The sequence below is a fragment of the Ascaphus truei genome, chromosome 6 (assembly GCF_040206685.1).
Source record: "Ascaphus truei isolate aAscTru1 chromosome 6, aAscTru1.hap1, whole genome shotgun sequence".
Taxonomy (NCBI): domain Eukaryota; kingdom Metazoa; phylum Chordata; class Amphibia; order Anura; family Ascaphidae; genus Ascaphus; species Ascaphus truei.
In genome coordinates this window covers 2,622,767-2,647,015 of record NC_134488.1, presented here as the reverse complement: position 1 = coordinate 2,647,015, position 24,249 = coordinate 2,622,767, and the positions used below count along the sequence as shown (strand labels likewise).

Below are 24,249 nucleotides of genomic sequence, written 5' to 3'. Positions count from 1 at the left end.
TACACTGTAGCTATACCTGCAGTCAACCCTCTAGGGCCCTTTAGTAAGTAGTGTTCCATAGGTGTGCTATATAGATAGATAGTACAATAACCTGGAAGTTTCAGTAGGAAAGATCTTGTTCTCGAAGAGCCCTAAACTTTGTTGCTTCAGATAAGATTAATATAAATATAAGATGCTCTAAGGCTGCTTTTAAGCCATGTTACAAGATAGGTTCTTAGCCCAAGTTTCCCATTATAGGTACAAATGCCCAACAGTCTGGAGTGCCAACCCGTGGAATGCTCCCTCGTAATTAATGCAGCCGGTGCTTGGTCATCTAAATTGTCTGAGTTGGCTGGTATTGGGATAGGACATCCAGACTCATTAGAAGCAGTGAAACTTCCAGTGGAGCCCAAGAAGAGGTACTGCTGTTAATTTGCTGTCAATGAACGTTATCTGTACAAATCGCATTTTATTTAAACTCTAACTGAAAAGCATTTTACATCTGGGTAGAAGAGAAAATAATGTTCTATTTATATCCATTAAACAATCAGGAAATCAGCACACATGATAATACAGATGTACAGGTACGCCGACGAGTATTCTAAAACTTGCCTTGGAAAATCTGGGGCTATCACCAACAAGACCCGGGTACATGCTGCAACATTTCAGTGACATTTCTGCAGAGAGTAATGGCCCATCGGATTAACACAGCAGGGGTCCCTGGCAGTCCCATTGAGTTTGAATGGGACTGCCAGGGACCCCTGCTTTGTTAATCAAATGGGCCATTAGTCTGTCTGCAGAAATGTCACTGAAATATTGCAGCATGTACCTGGGCATTGTTGGTGATTGCCCCAGATTTTCCAAGGCAAGTTTTAGAATACTCGTCGGCGCACCTGTATCAGCCTCTATCGCGAAGTGGTAGGCTATGCTATAATATTCTGCATGATGACCTGGGGGTGGGGGAAACGTGAGGGGAAAGGATGGGGAAGGGACGTTACCCCAGCTCAGCTAATACTAGTATTGATATGGTGCTATTCCCAGGATAATATAGTATTGTGGAAACAAAGAGAGAAAGAACCTGGTAACTGAAAGCACTCTAGTACCTTGATATGTTGAGTGTAATTGAGTACTTAAAAATAATTTTATTAATATTCATATTAAAATAAGGGGTTATAAATGGAAACACGGCGAGTGCTAGATATCTTTGGTCAGTGGTATTGATACATCCAAAACAACAGATGGTGTTTTGCTTAGGTAGTTGTCCTAGGTGAATATCGATCGTAATAAACTATTATCCTCTTGACTAAGTGTCTTTATTTAATAAACTAATATCCTCTTGACTGTAAATGTCTGTCTTTATTTCTGTATAGAGAGATATTATACAAAAAGTGATTCAAAGCGCTGAATTAAATTATGTGATAATATACCAGTGTAGTGGATATTAAATGTGTGTAGCTGCCTAAGTGAAGTGGAGATCTCATGACTCCACAAAAGTGTACAAGATAAAAAAGGGGATACACTCGGGCGCTAATGAATGAAGAGAAGTAAGTGGTGTACCAAGTTTCCTCAAAAGAGCAAAACAACAATGTAGCTAAACATAAAAAACTACAGTATTTATTAAAAATTGACACAAAAAAACAATTCCTATTTAAGGAAAATACAAATACTGTGACATAAGGTGCCCTTAAGCCAGCATCAAAAGCATTCAAATTATATCCCAGAACACCTTTTTCTGGAATAACCACTTACACTCCACTTCTCTTCATTCATTAGCGCCCAAGTGTATCCCCTTTTTTATCAGAGAGATATTATGCTTGGATAACACCACTAGATTTTTGTGATCATGTGTAATGGTAATTTATCGTGGTAAATTTGACAAATTCAGTCATAATCCTGCCCATATATTGCTGCTGACGCAGCTAGGGTAGTTTACTCATTGTGTAGTAAGTATTTTGGATTAAAGTCTGACCTTAATACCTGTACTACCAAATGATTAAAAGAGTAGTGGTGTGACTTCAATTACTATTCACTGTAGTCAACTTTTAATATTAACAAATACAATTTACAAGAGTGAGAATAGCGGAGTCTCAAATCCCTATTGCACTCATACGCAGTCAAATCTAGTGGTGTAATCTAAGCATAATAACTCTCTATACAGAAATAAAAACAAAGATATTTATAGTCAAGAGGATAATAGTTTATGATGATCGATGGGGAGGCTGGGATTGACCCGGGGGCTGGGATTGACCCGGCGGTCTTGGTACACGTTGGCACCAATGACAAAGTTAGAGAAAGATGGAGGGTCAGGGATTACAGGGATCTAGGCCAAAAGCTTAAGGCAAGGACTTCCAAGGTAGCATTTTCTGAAATACTACCAGTGCCATGCGCTACCGCAGGGAGACAGTCAGAGATCAGGGAGGTTAATGCATGGCTAAGACAGTGGTGCAGGAAGGAGGTGTTTGGGTTTTTAGAGCACTGGAACTCCTTTTCTGTGAGGTGACATCTATATTCTAGGGGCGGATTGCACCTCAATGAAGAGGGATCTTCGGTGCTAGGGGGGAGAATGCTAAAAATGTTGGAGGAGATTTTAAACTAGGAAGGAGGGGGGAGGGGAATGAAACAGATAATGAACTAAATGGAATAGATGAGGATACAAGGTGGTATGGAGATAGAATGGGGGCAAGTGCAATTTTGACAAGCAGTGAGACACCCATAGTAAATACGATAATACTAGAAAACTTCTAAAGACTAAACCAAGTGGGAGCAGAAAGGAAGGAGCAGATAAGATAATAGTATGGGCTGAAAAAAAACTTAAATGCATGCTTGCTAATGCAAGAAGCCTGACAGATAAAATGGGGGAGCTTGAATTAATAGCTGCAAGGGAGCAGTATGATATCATAGGCATTACTGAAACATGGTGGGATGAAACTCATGACTGGACAGTTAATTTAGAGGGTTATTCTCTTTTTCGGAAGGATCGAACAAATAGAACGGGAGGTGGAGTATGTTTATATGTCAAGCCGGATCTAAAACCTATTATAAGGGATGGTGTCTATGAAGGGAATGATGAAAATGTAGAGAACTTGTGGATAGAAAGTAGCAGTGGAGGTAAAAGTATAAAGAAAATGTTTGTAGGGATATGCTATAAACCACCAAATATCTGTGAGATTGAGGAAGCTAAAATACTTTTGCAAATGGAGAAGGCATCAAAACTGGGTCATGTTTGCATAATGGGGGATTTTAATTATCCAGACATAGACTGGGGCAATGAGATTATCGTTACAACAAAAGGAAACAGGTTTTTGGGGTGCTTAAAGACAATTATATGACCCAAATTATTGAGGAACCAACCACGAGAGGGGCAGTTCTGGATTTGGTCATATCAAACAATGTAGAAGTAATAACAAATATTCAAGTCCTGGAACATTTGAGTAATAGTGATCATAATATGGTCTCATTTGAAATAAATTATCAAAAAACAGATTGCTTGGGTTCAACAAAAACTTTAAACTTTAGAAAGGCAGATTTTAATAAACTGAGGTCTAATCTAGTAGTAATAGAATGGGATGATGTTTTTGCAGGGAAAAATGTCGAAGATAAATGGGCAGTCTTTAAAACATTGTTAGAAAGCACACGTATCAGTGTATACCCTTGGGTAATAAGTATAAAAGAAATAAGTCAAAACCAATGTGGCTAAATAAAGAGGTAGGGGAGGAAATGGACAAGAAGAGGAAGGCGTTTAGATTCTTTAAGTCAGAAGGGACGGAGACATCGTATCAGAATTATAAGGAATGTAACAAAAATTGCAAAAGAGCAATCAAATTAGCAAAAACGGATAATGAAAAAAGGATTGCAATAGAAAGTAAGGTCAACCCTAAAAAGTTCTTTAAGTACCTTAATAACAAGAAAATGAGAAAAGAAAATATAGGACACTTTCAGTGCGAGATGGGTAGGCAGATTATTGGAAATAAGGAAAAAGCTGAGGTATTAAACAAATTATTTGCCTCTGTGTTTACCAGGGAAAAATCAAGCTCAATAGTAGTGCCACAGGAGGAAGCCACAACCTCCATATTAATGAACAATTGGTTAACTGAGGAAGAAGTTCATAAGCGACTTGAAAAAATTAAAGTAAATAAGGCACCTGGCCCCGATGGCATACATCCAAGAGTTCTCAAGGAATTAAGTTCAGTAATAGCAAAACCATTATATTTAATATTCAAGGACTCCATTTCCACAGGCTCAGTACCACAAGATTGGCATAAAGCAGATGTGGTCCCTATATTTGAAAAGGGAGCTAGATCACAACCGGGAAATTACAGACCTGTAAGACTGACTTCAATAGTAGGGAAACTACTTGAAGGTTTAATACAGGATAATATTCAGGAATACCTAATGGAAAACAAAATTATTAGTAATAGTCATCATGGATTTATGAAGGATAGATCTTGCCAAACTAACCTTATTTGTTTCTTTGAGGCGGTAAGTAGGAATTTAGACTAGGGTAATGCAGTTGATGTGGCCTACTTAGATTTTGAAAAGGCTTTTGATACGGTTTCACACAAGAGGTTGGTGTACAAAATAAAGAAAATTGGACTCAGTAATAATATATGTACCTGGATTGAAAACTGGTTAAAGGACAGACAATAGAGGGTTGTCATAAATGGAACTTTTTCAGGTTGGGATAAAGTCGTGAGTGTAGTACCTCAGGGATCGATACTGGGACCCCTGCTTTTTAACTTGTTTATTAATGACCTTGAGGTTGGTATCGAGAGCAAAGTCTCCACCTTTGCTGATGTTACTAAATTGTGTAAGGTAGTAGAATCAGAGCAAGATGTAATTTCTCTTCAGAAGGACGTGGAGAGGCTGGAAACGTGGGCAGGTAAATGGCAGATGAGGTTTAATAGAGATAAATGTAAGGTTATGCATTTGGGATGCAAGAATAAAAAGGCGACTTACAAATTGAATGGGGATAAATTGGGGGAATCCTTGATGGAGAAGAATTTAGGAGTGCTTGTAGACAGCAGGCTTAGCAATAGTGCCTAAAGTCATACAGTAGCTGCAAAGGCAAACAAGATCTTATCTTGCATTAAACGGGCAATGGATGGAAGGGAAGTAAACATTATTATGCCCCTTTACAAAGCATTAGTAAGACCACACCTTGAATATGGAGTACAATTTTGGGCACCAATCCTAACAAAAGACATTATGGAACTAGAGAGAGTGCAAAGAAGAGCCACCAAATTAATAAAGGGGATGGACATTCTAACTTATGAGGAGAGGCTAGCTAAATTAGATTTATTTACATTAGAAAAGAGGCGTCTAAGAGGGGATATGATAACTATATACAAATATATTCAGGGACAATACAAGGAGCTTTCAAAAGAACTATTCATCCCACGGGCAGTACAAAGGACTCGGGCCATCCCTTAAGGTTGGAGGAAAGGAGATTTCACCAGCAACAAAGGAAAAGGTTCTTTACAGTAAGGGCAGTTAAAATGTGGAATTTATTACCCATGGAGACTGTGATGGCAGATACAATAGATTTGTTCAAAAAAAGGTTGGACATCTTTTTAGATGGGAAAGGTATACAGGGATATACCAAATAAGTATACATGGGAAGGATGTTGATCCAGGGATTAATCCGATTGCCAATTCTTGGAGTCAGGAAGGAATTAATTTTACACCCTGAATGGGGGTTTTTGTTTGCCTTCCTCTGGATCAATAAGTAAGTATAGATATAGGATAAAGTATCTGTTGTCTAAATTTACCATAGGTTGAACTTGATGGACCTACGTCTTTTTTCAACCTCATCTACTATGTAACTATATTCACCTAGGACAACTACCTAAGCAAAACACCATCTGTTGTTTTGGATGTGTTTCCATTTATACCCCCTTATTTTAATATGAATATTAATAAATGTATATTTATGTACTCAACTACACTCAACTTATCAAGGTACTAGAGTGCTTTCAGTTGCCAGGTTCTTTCTCTCTTTGTTTCTGTAATATTCTGCACCATTATTGCCATTGAATGCTATAAAAACTCTGGTATCATATTACACCATTAAGTATTTAGTTTAAAAGAGCCGTTCTTTAGTAACATATTTTGACTAAAAGATGAAAAGCTTGACGCTTTAAGTTAAACACCAAAATGTTCTACACAAACATTAAAAATGTCTTTATAGCCATAATTCTTAAACTATCTCTTTTCATTGTAAAGGAACTTCTAGATCTTAAACTCATGTTATAAACTGAAAATCAATTGTACAGTCGGGTTACCTGTTACTTTTGCATATAAGGTCAAGCCACAGGAGTGCTTCCATAGAAATTATGAAAAGTACTTTGCATGCTGGGTGGTTCTGCATCATTTCAGTACCCAAACTGAGACCAGTAGGAGTAGTTAAAGCTTAGCAGATAAATGGCAATACATATGATAAGCTTGAAATGTTGCTGCACCAAATGCATTTTACAAAAACTGTTACAGTAAATTTGTACAATGGCTCCCATGAGAATTATCTAAAAAACGCTTTATACGTTGTTATAGAGTTTTCATTTTTAATTTGACATAAGGCATTTACATCCCCTAGCATTAGGAATGTGTTGTATATTTTGTGATATTTCTAGTTATGCTTTTCTCAGTTTAGGTTTATATATGTTCTAATTTTATTGCAACTAAATTTATGTTACTTATGGAGACTGCATCTTTAAAATTAATAGGCTCAAAAGCTTGTGGGTACAGCAGTGTATTTTCTTCTCAGTATGACTAGTACCTAACACCGCTCACCTCAATAGGTGTAGATAGTATTATGTAATAAGGATGGTGCATAGAGGGAAAGCTAGAGCACATATATGAACACACAAGGTGATAACAGAATCACCCAAAAGAACCCTATTTACTGCACTCAGTCCAATATTGTAAAGTGTGATTACAAATAATTGTATAATTAGCTGGCAATTGGATACACAAGACCTAAAGTAACCGCTCCCACAGCTGTAGGAGGACGGATACCATTAAAAGCCGAAATCTGGCCAAAAATAATACAATTTCATTGATATTATAACTTCGACACACAAACAAATACAGTGAGAATAAAAAACATGTTAGGGATTAATTTCCAGTACAATGATAGTAGTAAGAAGGGTGCTAATTATTGTATACAGCCATGCATACCTATATGATGGACAGATATAGATGCATGTATAACAACCCCTGGATCAAGCATTCAAATAGCAGCCTGTTAACATTACAGGTCATGAAAGGGTGAAATTTGATGGGAAGTGGTTAATTAACCCACTAATATCCCTAGCGTTTAAGATGCATGACTAGTAATCTGAGATATTGAAAAATATGAAGGTTACAAATGTAATCTGCGGGACTATAGTTTTTATTCTGTTTTATGAATGAATAATTCTGTTTCAGGTATATCTATGTGTTTCATTGCCCTGATGGGCCTGGCATGGACTGCCCACTACTAATTGACAGCTCAGGTGCTTACTTCAGAAGGGAGGGAATGGGAGGCAACTATATAGGAGGCCTTTCCCCAACTGAGGTGAGTGGCTGTCACGGGAGACAAGGCAATTTACACCTTTTTATCTGAATCATACATTGAGAAAAACAAGTTAATGAAATAAATTGTAAATTTATTCACAGGGAAAGGTAAACACACAATGTTACACGAACTACATAAGAAAAGACACACTTACTTGGGAACTGGGGTACAAAACTATACTCTTATAGGTGCAGGGAAATCTACCTAAGGATTTTCCCCTGACTGAGATTTAGCCTGCACCGTCCTGCAGTTCCAGACACCACCCCTCCACTTTCTCCAGAGGTCTGGATTTTTTAACTCACTGGACTTGGTGCTTAGAATCTGCAAATCTGATTGGCTCAGTGTAAGTAACCGGTGGAAGCATTCCCCGCGGCAGGTCCCCTCCCTACCTGAGCAGACTTCCGCAGCGGCCGCCCCTGCATTATCCCGTCGGGCCTCCACTCTCGGCGGCTGTATGCCGCTGCCCTCTCCTCTGGCAGTGAGGCGCACCGCCGCACTTCCGGGCCGCACGCGCGCAAGTCTTACAGGGCGCCCGCGCACCCAGCCTTCTATTTTCCCATCCTGCACTCCTGGCTTCACCCCCAGCTCATCGCATAACGCTCCTCCTCCCGGCCCAGCCACACACCTTGCTTCCTCCTCTCTGCCCCCGTGCCTATCCCTGAGGCATCTCAGACACACCTCCGCTTCTCCCCTGCCCTCCATTGGTCTGCCATCCTTTATTACCCCAGTCCTTCCTCTTTTTCCTCGCTCTGCATGGCTTCTAGTAGCCTTGTGTTGTTTGGAGTTCTGTACCTGGCCGTCTGCTCTTGTCCTGTTCTAGTTACTGATCCGGCTCGTCTGACTACTCTCTCTGGATTTGGACCCCGGCTTCCCTTGACTTTGTGTACCTCTCTACCCCTGGACTTGGCTACAGACTTCGACCTTGCTGCTCTCTCCTTCCCTCTACTCTTGGCTTACAGACTCACTACTCTGACCTCTGGCGCTCCGGACTCGGCAAGTACTTAACCATTCTACTCTCACCAAACCCGGCAACGCACTCTACCACACTCTGGGCACGCCCTCACTGCTGTGGGTGCGTGGTACACTACTTTCCCACCTAAGTACTGGGGACTGGTCTGGTCTGTGTGCAGCACAGCGTTACACTCAGGGGTTTTAATACGTCTGAGTTTCATTCACAACCCTGCTGCCAATCCGGGGTGGGAACATGTCCCACCAGCCAATCAGAGCGTGGCTCATCTGGCTGATGATGTCAGAGGCAGGGGGCGTGTTGAACCAGCTCGGGACGCCCCGTTGGCGGGACATATGTTCTGGCCAATAGGAAAAGTTCCTACGATCGCCATCTTTTCCCTAGCCAGCCCATTGTCTCCCGCTGGGCAAGTCATACTGAATCTAGCAGACCATAGGGTCCCAACCACAGGGGGTCTCTGTTCTCCGGACCCAGTACTCAGCCATGTCCATTTAGCACCCCGACACCTCCCAACATCCTCTCCTCTTTCATCTTACGGATTCTATGCAGACTAGCTGGCATTTTAAACATATGCCCCAGCTGACTGCATAGAGCCTTATAGTAATACTTTAATACAGCATACATTTTGGGGTACCTCCATAATCGGCTGGGGCACCCACAAACCCAATTCAGGTTCTGAGACACCTTGGCACTAACTGGGGTACCCCCCTTAACCTAGGGATTCTTTTAGCTACAAGGATACTTTTCATCATTGTGCCTCATTTTACTGTGCACAAAGCATATATGTACTTAAGACACTTAGTTAATCAAATATACACTGTAAAAACCTAAGTATTTCTATGGGAAATAGAATAAAAAGCTGCACTTTACTTTTCACTAGCCATATTCCCCACACACTATTGCATAGACTTAGTATGGATTCTAAGAATCCCCTCACAACCTTATATGTATGGTTGGAGCACCTCAGAACCCCTATAACTGTTTTGGGTGACCTGGGCATTTACTGGGTATCCCCATTAACCTAGGGACCCCTTGACTGATTCAGAGATACCTCACATCCCTATGCCCCTTTTACCTTTCTGGTCTGTGCTGAAGCAGGGAACTCCAAGTGGTCAGTAGCAAAAGCGTTTTCAAGGGGAGATATTGCCGCCGGGAAATGTGCCAACATGTATCCAGGAATCAGACCTAATTCCTGGGTACATTTTTAGGGGAACCAGCAGCTCTGGACCCTGACAAGCTAGGCACATTCTGACAACACTTTCTCCATATAACCACCCATGAAACTCATACCACAGAAATCTCTGCTTGATTGCACACCTGGAATGGTAAAAACACATACAATACATTATTGTCGCACAATACATTTTATGCATTAAACAGAGCTGACTCTTCTTAAACCCTTATTACGGAATAGCGGTAACCAAGCGGGCTTAACCTTATTTGAGAGCCTGGTTACCCCCCTATTGTCACAGTGACCTCATTGTATATATGGCCGATTGTCCCCTCTACTACCATATGGTGGAATGAAAAATCTCTCTAGAAAATGTTAAAATGAAACGAAATGTGTTATTTATCCATCCTTTAATATCAGCAAATTGCATTATTCGATGTCTAATGCTGTGTGCTGGAGTCCTCTCTTTATATTGTTTTATGTCTGGGGACCAGGTGATGGGTCCTGCATCACCTACAGTACTGCATACTCCAATCTTTTCATCAGCAGACTTCATACTAAAATGGGACTAATTTCTAAGTTTGCAACAAACATATAGGTCACTGTTTCAATGATTTGTACCAATAAGTACAAAGTGATGAGGAAATTCACTTAATTGGATTATCATAAGAGAATTCGTAAGGATCAAGTGGCTGGCATGGTCAAAAAATATTTATGTTCAAGGCTCTTCCCCACTCTCCCTCTCCCCCCCATCTCCCTCTTCCCCCTCCACTCCCTCTTCCCCCTCCGCTCTCCCTCTTCCCCCTCCGCTCTCCCTCTTCTCCCTCCGCTCTCCCTCTCCTCTCTCCCTCTCCTCTCTCCCTCTTCCCCATCCTCTCTCTCTACCTCACCCCCCCTCTCTCTTCCCCCCTCTCTCTCTCTCTACCCCACCTCCCTCTTCCCCATCTCTCCCTCTTCCCCCCTCTCCCTCTTCCCCCCTTTTCTCTCTTCCCCCCTTTCTCTCTTCTCCCTCTTCCCCCTCCTCTCTCCCTCTTCCCTCTCTTCCCTTTCCTCTCCCTCCCTCTTCACCCTCTCTCTTCCCCATCTTTGTCTCTCCCTACTCTTGTCTCTCTCTCTCTCTCCTCTCTCTCTCTCTCTCTCTCTCTTCCCTCCTCTCTCTCTTCCCTCCTGTCTCCCTCTCTCTTCCCTCCTGTGTCTCTCTCTCTTCCCTCCTGTGTCTCACTCTCTCTTCACCCCTGTCTCCTTCTTCCCCCCCTCTTCCCATCCCTCTCTCTGCCTCTTCCACTCCCGTCTCCCTCTTCCACCCCCGCCTCCCTCTTCCACCCCGTCTCCCTCTTCCATCCCCAGTCTCTCTTCCACCCCATCTCCCTCTTCCAACCCCGTCTCCCTCTTCCACCCTCGTCTCCAGCTTCCCCTCTCTCTCTTCTTCCCTCACTCTATTCCCCCTCTCTCCCTCTTCCACCTCTCTCCCTCTTCCACCTCTCTCCCTCTTCCACCTCTCTCTCTCTTCCACCTCTCTCCCTCTTCCCCCTCTCTCCCTCTTCCCCCCTCTCTCTCTCTTCCCCCCCTCTCTCTTACCCCTTTCTCTCTCTTCATCCCTGTCTCCATCTTCCCGCTCTCTCCCTCTTCCCCCTCTCTCCCTCTGCTCTCCCTCTTCCCGCCCCTCTCTCTGCCTCTTCCACCCCCCGTCTCCCTCTTTCACCCCCTGTCTCCCTCTTCCACCCCCCGTCTCCCTCTTCCACCCCCCCCCCCGTCTCCATCTTTCCCTCTCTCTCTTCCCCCTCTCTTCCTCTTCTACCTCTCTCCCTCTTCCACCCCCCGTTTCCCTCTTCTACCCCCGTCTCCCTCTTCCCAACCCCCGTGTCTCCCTCTTCCCCACCCCGTGTCTCCCTCTTCCCCACCCCCGTGTCTCACTCTTCCCCAACCCCGTGTCTCACTCTTCCCCACCCCCGTGTCTCACTCTTCCCCAACTCCGTGTCTCCCTCTTCCCCACCCCCGTGTCTCCCTCTTCCCCACCCCGTGTCTCCCTCTTCCCCACCCCTGTGTCTCCCTCTTCCCTACCCCTGTGTCTCCCTCTTCCCTACCCCCGTGTCTCCCTCTTCCCTACCCCCGTGTCTCCCTCTTCCCCACACCCCTGTCTCCCCCTCTTCCCCACACCCCCGTCTCCCCCTCTTCCCCACACCCCCGTCTCCCTCTTCCCCACCCCCCCTGTCTCCCTCTTCCCCACCCCCGTGTCTCCCTCTTCCCCCACACCCGTGTCTCCCTCTTCCCCACTCCCGTGTCTCCCTCTTCCCTACACGTGTCTCCCTCTTCCCTACCCGTGTCTCCCTCTTCCACACCCCCGTGTCTCCCTCTTCCACTCCCCCAACCCCGTCTCCCTCTCCTCCCCCCCAACCCCCCGTCTCCCCTCCCAACCCCCCGTCTACCTCTCCCTCTCCCCCTCTCTTCTCCCCGTCTCCCTCTCCCCCCTCTTCTCCCCCTCTTCTCCCCCTCTCTCTCTCTCTTCCCCCTCTCCCCCTCTCACTCCCCCTCTCTCCCTCTTCCCCCTCTCTCTTTTCCCCCTTTCTCCCTCTTCATCCCTATCTCCCTCTTCCCCCCTCTGTCCCTCTTCCCCCTCTCTCCCTCTTCCCCCCTCTCTCTCCCTCTTCCCCTCTCCATCCCTCTTCCCCTCCCTCTCCCTCTTCCCCTCCCTCTCCCTCTCCCTCTTCCCCCTCTCTCGCTATCTCTCCCCTCTCCCCCCTCTCTCTCTTCCCTCCTGTCTCCCTGCCCCCCTCTCCCCCCCCCCCTCTGTCCCTCTCTCTCCCTCTTCCCCCCAGTCTCCTGTAGAAAAGGGGCGTCTAAGAGGGGATATCATAAATATATACAAATATATTCAGGGACAGTAGAAGGAGCTTTCAAAAGGACTATTCATCCCACGAGCAGTACAAAGGACTCGGGCCATCCCTTAAGGTTGGAGGAAAGGAGATTTCACCAGCAACAAAGGAAAGGGTTCTTTACAGTAAGGGCAGTTAAAATGTGGAATTCATTATCCACTGCGACTGTGATGGCAGATACAATAGATTTGTTCAGAAAAAGGTTGGACGTGTTTTTGGAAAGGAAAGGTATACAGGGATATACCAAATAAGTAAACATGGGAAGCATCCAGTGAGTAATCCGATTGCCAATTCTTGGAATCAGGAAGGAATTTATTTTTCCCCTTATGAGATATTATTGGATGATATGCCACTGGGGTTTTTCTTTGCCTTCGCCTGTATCAAAATACTGTAAGTACGGATATAGGATAAAGGGCCTCATGCAGTAAGCGCCGATAAGGCTTTTATCGGCATTTTCCCGCCAAAATTGGATTTGAGATTCAGTAAGCGCTGATAAGTGATCAAAATCTGCATTTTTTCTTCCCGATAAAAAGTTATCGGCATGCAGCTGCCGATAACCCACTTATCGGCACTTTTCGGCACTTTTTGAAATCGGCTGTATTCTAGTAGCCCCGATCAGCTTATCGGTGCTGATCGGCACTCAAAAATGGAGATTTCATCGGCAATTTGTCCTGCCAACTAAAGTTGGCAAGTTGGAGGGGAGAAGGATCGGCAAGGTTGCCGGGACGGCACTTAGAAAAAAAACCTCATCTCTACATCAATGGAGTCAATGGAGCGGGGACTTATAACATTATAGGAGTGTTTACGTTCTATTGCTCATAATAAAAATGTGATTGGCATTACAGTGTCAATGTCATTCACTTCATCGTGTCAGCGCTTACGTTTATTATTGGCAGAACATGGTACTTTTCAATGTTATGATGATTTGCGTGTCACATTAGTCTTAATGTTATGATGTGTCAAGGGAAACTCCAATAGTAAACTCTTAAAGGAACAGGTCACATAATATGAAACATGTTACTTAAGTGTGCTTCAATTTATTATATGATGTAACAGATTTCACACATCTAACAGATCCAGCGTATACTAATGTTGGTATACATTAGAGAATGCTTTGAATGTGTAACGCATGAACAAATGTAAATGTAGCTGTTTGTTTTCATGTTAACATGTACTTTGTGATCTCCCTCTTTTGATGACGTCCGCAATTGGACACTCAATAACATTGCATGTTTACATTGTACACGATGCATTACAATCACTTCATGCTAACTTATACACACATCTATAATAGTTACTCATTTTTACACGATTGAAACATAAAACTTATACACACATCTATAATAGTTACTTATTTTTACACGATTGAAACATAATCAATAGGAAGTATCCTGATGGAAATAAATTATGCATATGCACATTACAATTAGTTCATGTGAACATGTGACAATAACATGCCAAATTAGACATGTTGCAACGTCAATGTCATGGTTGTGTCCTAATGAGATGACTGAGTGTTGCGTTCAGAAGTGGTACATGCATTACACAATCCATAAATACTTGCGAATAAATGGTTGTACAAAGCTTAACGTTACATCATTGTCAAATATCATGATTGCCTGGTGAACACACATAAAACATCCTTTTAATTCGTACTGGATACCCGTTTGGAGTTAACTACTTGGATATGTTAATGTAACACCTTGCACTTCATCAAGTCACCTGACATCATCACATAGGTATTTAAAGGAGGCTAATTACCTGCGCATTGACAGCTACAGACCTGAAAATGATGCAAATGTTTATGAGACGGAGGAAGATTCTATTGGAGGAGAGGCTTGCTGATGGAGAGGATGTCACAGGCCAAGGAAGGGATAGAGACAGGGACAGGGACACGAAGAGGAGAGGGAGAGGGCGAGGAGAAGTGAGAGGAGAGAAGTTGTGCCTCGTCCTCGTTTGTGCAGGGAGAGAACCATGTTAGATGGGATGAGTGAGGAGGAGATTATAAGTCGCTATCGTTTGAGTTCAGCAGCAATCTTAGCTCTTTATGAAGAGATACAGGGAGATTTAGATTTTGTAACAGCCAGAGGTCGTGCAGTCCCTGGGCTTGTTAAAATTCTGTGCTCATTACATTATCTTGCTTCCGCGTCATTCCAGACAACTGTGGGCATAGTGGGCGGGGTCTCGCAATCTACATTCTCGCGGGCCTTTACCCAGTTTCTATGTGCACTGAATAGACGCGCTAGGAATTATATATATGAGCAGACACAGTGGCTGGAAGTCAGGAATGGCTTTTATACCATAGCCGGGATTCCATGTGTGATGGGTGCAATAGATTGCACCCATGTTGCTTTGATCCCGCCTAGTCAGAGTGAGCATGCTTACCACAACCGTAAGCACTACCATTCCCTGAATGTACAGGTGGTATGCGATGCCACGATGAAGATTATGCATGTGGTAGCCAAATTCCCTGGTTCCAGTCACGATTCCACTATCCTGAGAAACTCATCAGTCTTCCATGCTTCGAAGAAGGCTATTTTGGACCTGGTTGGCTGGTGGGTGAGTACATATTATGATGTGTTAACAAACAGCTCTTGTTTTTGTATGAACTGTTGAATGTAATAATGTTAACACAAATTGTATCATATTTGTGCACGATGGATTATAGGTGACTCAGGATACGGAATTAGGCCGTGGCTGTTGACCCCGGTGGCAAACCCTCAATGTGAAGCAGAGGAGAGGTATAACGTGGCACATATATCTACATGATCCGTCATAGAGAGAACATTTGGGCTTCTGAAGACACGATTTAGGTGTTTAGATAGAACTGGTGGGGCACTTCAATATAAGCCTGCTAAAGTGTCAGATATTATAATTGCATGTTGCATTTTGCACAATCTGGCACTCCGAAATAATTTAGTACCCGACATACGTCAGGGCTTGGAGGAGGAGCATCCCGTACATTTACCAGCTGACACTGAGCAAACAGCCAGTGGTGGGGAGACACGTGGGAATGTAATAAACACATATTTTTCATGTAAGCAAATACATATATGTTCATAGTACTACATAGATGTATTAAATCATTGTAATGATAAATACATGTGTCCAAATACCATTCACTTAGGAAACAGATGAATATGGTTCTCACAACTTTCTCTTCTCTGCTGTGTGGACAATTGCATGTGGCACTGGTATGTCATTCATCAACAGGTTGTATTATACTTCTTACCACTAAAAGGTGTTGTGTGTATGTGAGGAAATAATGTGTACTAAATCTATTTTTTATGTACATGCTCTTTTTGGTTATGCATACACAATAAAACTACTATGTCGATAGCCAATAGCTAGTGCAGTATGGTTACATACAATTTTTCTTTTGGAGTGTGACGTGTGTCACAATGATGTGTAGACTATTGTTTATTTAAGATCATATTTGACGTATTCTAGATTTTGTTTCATATCACATACAAAATTGTCACTTCTGTGTGTTGCTTACCTTAATGAACATGTCCTGACAATGATTTATATTCATTCATGTTTTATTTTTCAAGGTATATCACTCCAAGGACTGCTCATGGTATGTATTTGAATTATACATCTGTCATAAGATGTGCAAACCTCGATACAGGTATAGTTACAGGATGTATAAAGAGAACGTAATGAAAAAGATTTGACAATTGAAACATGTCGTTTCTGTATTGTGTCCGTGCGTTTATCTACACTTGGTGGTTATTGTGCAGTGTGTTTTCAAATCCTTACGTACATGACATAACATGTAATTTTGGCAACGTAATAACATTCATTCATGCACATGAGCGATGTTAACACTCAATGCATGTTTGTATGAAAAGACCCAAATGTGTTAAACATCATTAACATTGCAATGTATGTGATTAGTTCTTGTCTCACTTCATATTCATGTTGATTACTACATTGTCACATGTGTATGTATAAGTGAAAGATGTGTGTTGATTTGACGTTCATCTAACATTTGTCAAAATGTAAACACCATTCCAAAGTATAGTTCTTTAGATTCTCAACTTTTCCTAAATAATTAAACACAATGACAATGTAGTTAATAAAATTTTTATTTCATTCACATTAGTTCTTCATAATGATCATGATCCTTTATAACTACTGTCAACATATGAACCTAAATGAAGTGGACATTTGCATACGCACACATTTCTGCAACATAGTGTGTGTTGTAGTTTTTGTGTGGTGCATGTATTTCGACCAGAAATAATATAAAGCAACATAATAATGTTGCTTTTATCATCTGCCTCACTTAGCTATGTATGTGTTGAACGTTTACTAATAACACTAAACTATAGTTACCCGTGTGAATTAAATGTACACACAAATGTTCATGGTTTAATGATCTGTACCTAACATTCATTAGCTCAGGCATGTTAGGTTACCACTACAACTTAGGTGATAATATAACATTCACACGACTAAACACAACTATCACCTCCCTATTGTTATTGTGTACGTTCAGATACAATGTGTACGAGTTGGTATGTAGCATTTAAATTCTTTGACAAGTCACACGTGAGATTATAATATATAGTAGATTAATGTGTTTGCGGAGTGAAAATGTTGGTTGCATATATCACATGGCAATACATATAATGTTAGTAGAAAAGAAAAAAATATCAATATAAGTTCTAACTTCAGTGCTTAGCAACATCCTTATGATAATTAAGTGCATAGTAAATATTTGCACAATAGGATAACATTATGTAGTGATTGTTAATCTGCGCACCAATCATTGAAAGCATTGTTACATATTTATTATAATAGTTGTTCGCTAGTCGTCAGATTCATCTAATATAATGATTGGCCCATCTGAAATCATACATTGGTCCCATGTATTCATCCTCGACATCTGTAAAATACAGCAAACACATGATGTTCAAAGATTGCACATTTATCTATTTCTCAGCATGACAACGCTTAACACATCTCTATACGATTGTGGATATTCACGCATAAGTTACGTATATGTTTAAACTGCAAGGATAAAACTACAGATAGTGAACTGTCTCATTTTTCTAATGGCATTGCTGGCATTACTACTGATATGTTTGTTCCGGTGCCTGTGGACTAAGTCTTAGTGCATGCGCAAAACGATGTTTACGCTGTGCGTTCAATACATATCCCTCCATGGTGCTGCTAGCATTACGCATATCATGGCTAGGTGAAGGGAAAGTGCGCAACTATTAAATTCTAACACACACGTGAAGTGATTAAATTGTGATAAAAAATAAGTGAAATACGTGACCTATTTTTATCAATTTTGAATGAAGCGTCTGCAGCTGTGGTACCAGGGATGGCTCAGAGCACCCCCTAGAACGTTAGACAAATAGACAAAAAAACACAGCGCACAACGCTCATAGTGCATTAAGTATATTAAATCAAAAATTCAATATGGTAAGTAATGTGCGTACATGAAGTTAATTACAAGTGAGCATGTTAGGGGTAAGTTACCCATACACCAACAGATGTCATCAGTGGAAACCGGTTTGGATGTCACCAGCAGGAACCCTCTGTGGTGCCAGGTTCTGTAGCATCAAAAGGGGAGTCTTTTTGAGATAACCACTCCGTGAATAGACAGTGTCCCGTGTTTGCAGTTCACAGAGAAGCAGCCCTGTCTCTGGGACATACACGGCAGCTTCAATCCTCCTCCAAACCTCCGTTGCGGCAGGCACTTCCGGGTTGTGACGTCATCCGTCTAGAGCAGCGCTGCTCGCGTGACTGTCCTCCGGTAGCCAGGTAGATAATGCCAACGGGGTGGGTAACAGGTCTCAGGATACTTGTTTAATCCAACGCGTTTCGAAACCGAACAGGTTTCTGATGAAGACCAATGTGTACTAATGGTTCGTCATGTAGTATATTGTTATAGGAAATAATGTCTTTGTACACGCTACATGTAAGGCTGTCTGCAATGTTAAGCTATATCCACTCATTTGGCTAACAAATGGTGTATATTATTAATGTACTGTGACATAGTCCAAAGATGTTAGGCAGCTTTCTGCCCCGTTTTAGAGCAGAAAGTGCAGGAATAGTTAATGATCCGTTCCACAGCTTCCCATTAACTCAGGCAGCTGGATGGAAAATCCAGACCACAGATTACAATGGCTCTAGTTCTCCCTCACCTGCTCTTCTAATCACATGCACAGGTATTTAGAGCAGAGAGGTTTTGCATTTCACTCTCTCTCCTTGGAGCCTGGGGGCTGGGGGTGTCGCTGCTCCCCTGCATCCAGTATCGGGGTTGACGGCCCCTCCACGTATCACAGTACCAGAGGATTTGCCTGGACTCCACGAACAGATAAGACAAAACAAATGGTTACTGCTGTTGCTAAAAGACTGTACTGTATCTTGTGACCCTAAATGAGAGAGCATTGTTTTAAGCTGGGGAACCAGTTTAGTTGGCCAGCAGCTGTTAGAGAGACTGATTCTGATGTGTAGTTAGATCCCTGAAAGGGATAGGATTTGCTTATATGATTTTGGTTTTATTTCTTGAAATAACAGTGTGGGAAATATTGTAACACTGAAATATGTGAACTGCTGAATGAAAGTATCTGAGTACCTCTAACCTACACATGTTAAAGCTGCAGTACCTTACTTGGATGAAAATAAAGCAGGCAGAAGCCTGAGTTAAGCAGCATAATACTTTGCATGATCCTGTTTGTTGTATAATTAACCCTAGAAGACTGTGTCGGGAAGAACCCAGACAGACGTCAGCACTACAAAAGAGGGGCGTTTGTCACATATGGTGGAGAATGCGGGCAGACACTAAAAAGTCTGTGGGTTTGCAAATAAATGCGGGGGTTTAAAATGGCCGCCGAGCTGAACTAAAGTACAGATTCTATGAGTGAAGTCTGTCCCACTGTGTATATCAGTTGTGCTTCTAGCATACACAGAGAATGTGCGAAGTGTGGATGCAATAGCACCCTGAACCCAAACAGAAAACCAAAATGTTTTGCTGGAAAAAAAAAATTTGCATCTAGCAAGTGCTGTTTGTAAAGCTTATGCCTTTTGCTGAAGTGAGTGAATTTGCAGCTAGCAAGTGCTGTATGCAAGTTGCTGAAGTGAGTGAAATTGCAGCTAGCAAATTGTCCCTGCCGGGTTTCTAAAATGGCCGACGTGAAATGTTTGTTGTGTAATGTACGTAACCATACAAAACAGTGTCCCTTCAGGCCATACTATGATCACGACCCTGGAGGAGAGCCGTACCCACAGATGAATTTAGTATGCGGGGCCTGTCGTGAAGTAGGTCACATGGAAGATGTGTGCCCCAAAATTTTCAAAGACAAACAGCTGCAAAAGCAAGCAACGCCCTGTGAGTGCAAGCAAGATGTGGAAGCTGATAACAGTGAGTGTGTGCCCAGTACCACTGATATCTCTGGAGCTAATAAAGCAAAAAGAAAGAAAACTGTTCCTCAAGTCACAGGGGAAGTGAACGAGCCACTTGAACCTGCACTGTCAGGACATGCGTCAGAAAGGCGCCGAGATGAGCAACAGCCCATAGGGCCTGGCGCAATCGTCCCAGGAATGACGACACGCCTAGAGATGACAAAGGCTACTGCTACCATCATAGGCAGAGAGCCAAGCGAATCAAAGAAAACAAGAACTGACTGGAAACTATGCTATGAGATGTCCCAGAAAGATGTGCAAAACTTCATCACAGAGTTAGGGGTTTCTCGGCAAGAGGCTAGCGCGCTTAAAGCAGAGCTGGAACTCTCACGCCATGAGGTCTACGCTCGCAGCACAGAGCTGTGTACATTGAAGGAAACCTATGAGAATACCCTGAGTAATTTAGAGACTGTAAAGAGAGAGAATGTAAGTCTGACACAGAAAAATTCAGACTTGACTGACCAGATCAGGGAAGGTGATGAGAAGCTTCACCAAGCAGAAAAAGTGGAGAAGCAATTGATCCAGGAAAAGTTAGAAATGCAGGAAGCACTGCAGAATACAGAATCAGCGGCGATCCAGGCGACACAAACTGCAGAGCTCCAAAAAATGGAGGCGCTGATGCAAACCCAGAGCAAGCACCAGATAGAGGTGAAGACCCTGAGGGAGGTCTGGCACGATCAGGTTGAAGAGCTGCAGAAGCAGATGGCTGAGCGCGAGATACAGTGCGCCAAGAGAGAGGAGATCTCCGTCCGTCAGGTGGTCTGCCTGACATTGCGCTATGAAAGCGAGATGGCCGATATCTACAAGCAGCTGGACCACACGGCAAATGAGGGGGCCCGGCTGCAGCTGGAGCTGGACAAGACCCAGAAGGAGCACCTGCAGCTGCAGGTCAAGAATAGAGAAAATGAAACAGAGTTAAACCTCGCTCTGAAACAGATGACGGACATGGGAGAAGCGGCTAAAGTGGTTCAGTCGGGCTATCAATCCTACCTCCTAACCAAGCAAGCTGTACGTTCCTATACGTGTATCTTCAATGCTGTTGCAATATTACGATTTGCTATAAAGATGAAGTTGGAGAAAGAGATTCCAAGGCTAAAAGAGACACGGTCACAAAAGGAGACCAGGGAACGTAAACTCAATGCCCTCACTGATGACAAAGAGGAAGGAGAAAGAATTGACTTTGATTGTGCTGCTGTTATTCCAGAAACAGATAGGCACCCTCCTGAGAATATACTCCCTGATCTGGAATTCAAAAATCCAGATCCTCAATTTCATTTACGTTGTCCAGAAGATTATCAAACTAGTGGACACACCCAGGACACCACAGAAGATGTTTTAGCCAAGTGGGTGGCAGTTCCTGAAAACACAAACTTGTTGACAGATCCTGATGACGTGGTTAATATGGACTACGTTTGTACAGAGGCAACTAGGTCTCCAAAACCCAAAGGCCTGGTAATGGCCACAAAAGGGAAATCAAAGATTGAAAAGAAAAAACAACGAAGGTTAACACGGCGCCTGAATAGTTCCATATCTCACCAATCTGGACCACACTGTGGAGCCAAGGAGAATCCGGTCCAAGGGTCTCATCAGAAGCTAAAGAAACAGTCCAGTCATTTGCAGGTTGCAGCGGGCTATGAAATAAAGTCAAAGGATGCAATAGACTGGAAGTCAAAAAAAAAAAAAAAAAAAAAAAAATATGTTTGGGGGAACTGACCGATTATTTTTTGAAGTGAAACTTCCTTAGTGGCACCTCATTCGTGATGGGGCAAAAAAGAATTGTGGAGACAGAAATGAAACGGATGTGACGTCAGTGCTGGCAGTTGAGGCCGGGCTGTGTTCTGGCTCAGCCCGACCCCAACACTGACATCACACCCGCTCCACAAATCAGATGCGGCGGCGGCGGCGATAGCCGCCGGCGCCGCTCCTAATCACCCCCCCCCCCCCCGAGCCCCACACCCCCCACACACCGTGACATATGCGGCGGCGATAGCCGCCGCTCCTAACTGCCGCTGCCATGCCGCGCAGCCTCTCTCCTCCCTACCTCCGCTTTCCTGCTGACATGCGGCAGCGGCGGCAGCCCTCAAAATTTAATTGGCAGCCGGTGATTCGCTGTCACGTAAGGTGTGTTAAGGGGTATTTAATTCCCCTCATCCGGCACGGGCTCTGTGGTGCTGCCCGCCGTGGAGTACGCTGCTCCGTGGTGGGATAGCTGAGGCTGAGGCTCCACCCCCTGCCCTGTCACTCCTGCTTTGGTAATGGGACCACGTGTCGCCGGGGGGGCTGGGAGTCCGCAGCTCCGTGTCCAAAGATCAGCCTGGGGTAGTGGGAGTCGGGAGGAGGGGGGTAGTGGGAGTCGGGAGGAGGGGGGTAACGGGACCACGTGTCGCCGGGGGGAGGGGGGGCTGGGAGTCCGCAGCTCCGTGTCCGCATTCACACAACACAGAGAGAGAGACACACACTGACCAGCTCCTGGGACCAGGCCCGCTCTCTGTCCCAGCCAAGCGCTCTGCCGGGTTGGAGACTCAGACAGAGCCCCCCTGCGCATGCCATTCCTCCACCGCCGTAACGGCCGCCGCTGCCCGCGCCCGCTGACATGCACGGTAGTCATGGCGATGCTCACAGGCGGCTCGGAGTCCTCCTTGCGCTGCCGGGTGAATGAGGACGGCTTTCCCCCCCTCCTCCTCCCCCGCTCAACATACTCACCGCCGTCACAGCTAACGAGTGCAGAGATCCTGCACTGGTGCGGCTGCGCCGAACTGCTGCTGCTCTCCGCGGGGGCCCACCAAGTTAAGGAGTTCTCCAGCTTCGAGGCTGGCGCTGCCAACCAGTCGAAGGCTGTGTTCGTGGTGAGCTGCGGGGGTGAGTGGATGGGGTGTACTTCACGGCTGAGGTGATGTGGGCGCCGCTGCTGCTGGTCCCGATCTCCCCACACATATTCCTGGCCCCGGCCTTCTCCTCTCTCTTCCCGCTGCTACCTGGCGGAGACCTGCAGGCTATCAACTGCAGCTGGCCGGACAAGAAGAGGATCCCGGGGTTGAGGACGTGGAGCTGCCCTCCTTGCCCCCCGAGCTACAGCTTCACATCCGGAGCCTGGTTTCAGGACTCAACCACCTGATGGAGGGTATCGGGGTGAGAGAGGAGTGCTTCTCGCCTCCTGCTCCAGTAACGCGGGAAGCGGGGGGGTTTGAGCGTGCCGCTTCCCACGCAGCACTGCCGGAGGGGGGGGGGGCCTCTTAAGCACAGGGGGGGGGTGAGAGAGAGTCAGGAGACTCTGCCAGAGCCCCTGCGGTCCGCAGCTCGGGGGGGGGGGGAGAGAGAGTCAGGAGACTCAGCCAGAGCCCCCGTGGGTCCGCAGCTCGGGGGGGGGGGGGGGAGAGAGAGTCAGGAGACTCAGCCAGAGCCCACGTGGGTCCGCAGCTCAGGGGGGGGGGGGGGGGAGAGAGAGTCAGGAGACTTAGCCAGAGCCCCCGTGGGTCCGCAGCTCGGGGGGGGGGGGAAGAGAGTCAGGAGACTCAGCCATAGCCCCCGTGGGTCCGCAGCTTGGGGGGGGGAGGGGAGAGAGAGTCAGGAGACTCTGCCAGAGCCCCCGTGGTTCCGCAGCTCGGGGGGGGGTGGGTCTTGGGAGGGGAGTCAGGAGAGAGGGGGAAGGACAAAGAAATAGAGACACACATACACATAGACTGACACACATACACACACACAGTGCCTGACACACATACACACACACAGTGCCTGACACACATAAACACACACACACACACACACACACACACATAAACACACACCCACACACACACACACTGACTGACTGACTGACTGACACACACACACACACACACTGACTGACTGACACACACACACACACACTGACTGACACACACACACACACACACTGACTGACTGACACACACACTGACTGACACACACACACTGACTGACACACATACACTGACTGACACACACACACACACACACACACACTGACTAACACACACACACACTCACACACACTGACTGACACACACACACACTGACTGACACACACAAACTGGCTGACACACACACACTGGCTGACACACACACACTGGCTGACTGACATACACACACACACACACTGACTGACACACATACACTGACTGACACACATACACACACACACACACACACACACACTGACTGACACACATACACACACACACACACACACACACACGCTGACTGACACACATACACACACACACACTGACTGACACACACACACACACACACACTGACTGACACA

At 44.7% G+C, this 24,249-nt stretch overlaps 1 protein-coding gene across 5 annotated transcripts in view; it reads left to right on the top strand.

Moving 5' to 3' along the window:
* FOXRED1 (FAD dependent oxidoreductase domain containing 1) overlaps positions 1 to 24,249 on the top strand; it is a 138,414-nt gene that overhangs the window by 63,872 nt on the left and 50,293 nt on the right. For all 5 annotated transcript variants that reach the window (XM_075603307.1, XM_075603304.1, XM_075603306.1 and 2 more), the window contains 2 exons: positions 238 to 398; positions 7,402 to 7,531. In XM_075603307.1, coding sequence (XP_075459422.1) covers positions 238 to 398; positions 7,402 to 7,531 — 291 coding nt within the window. The remainder of the gene's footprint in view (positions 1 to 237; positions 399 to 7,401; positions 7,532 to 24,249) is intronic.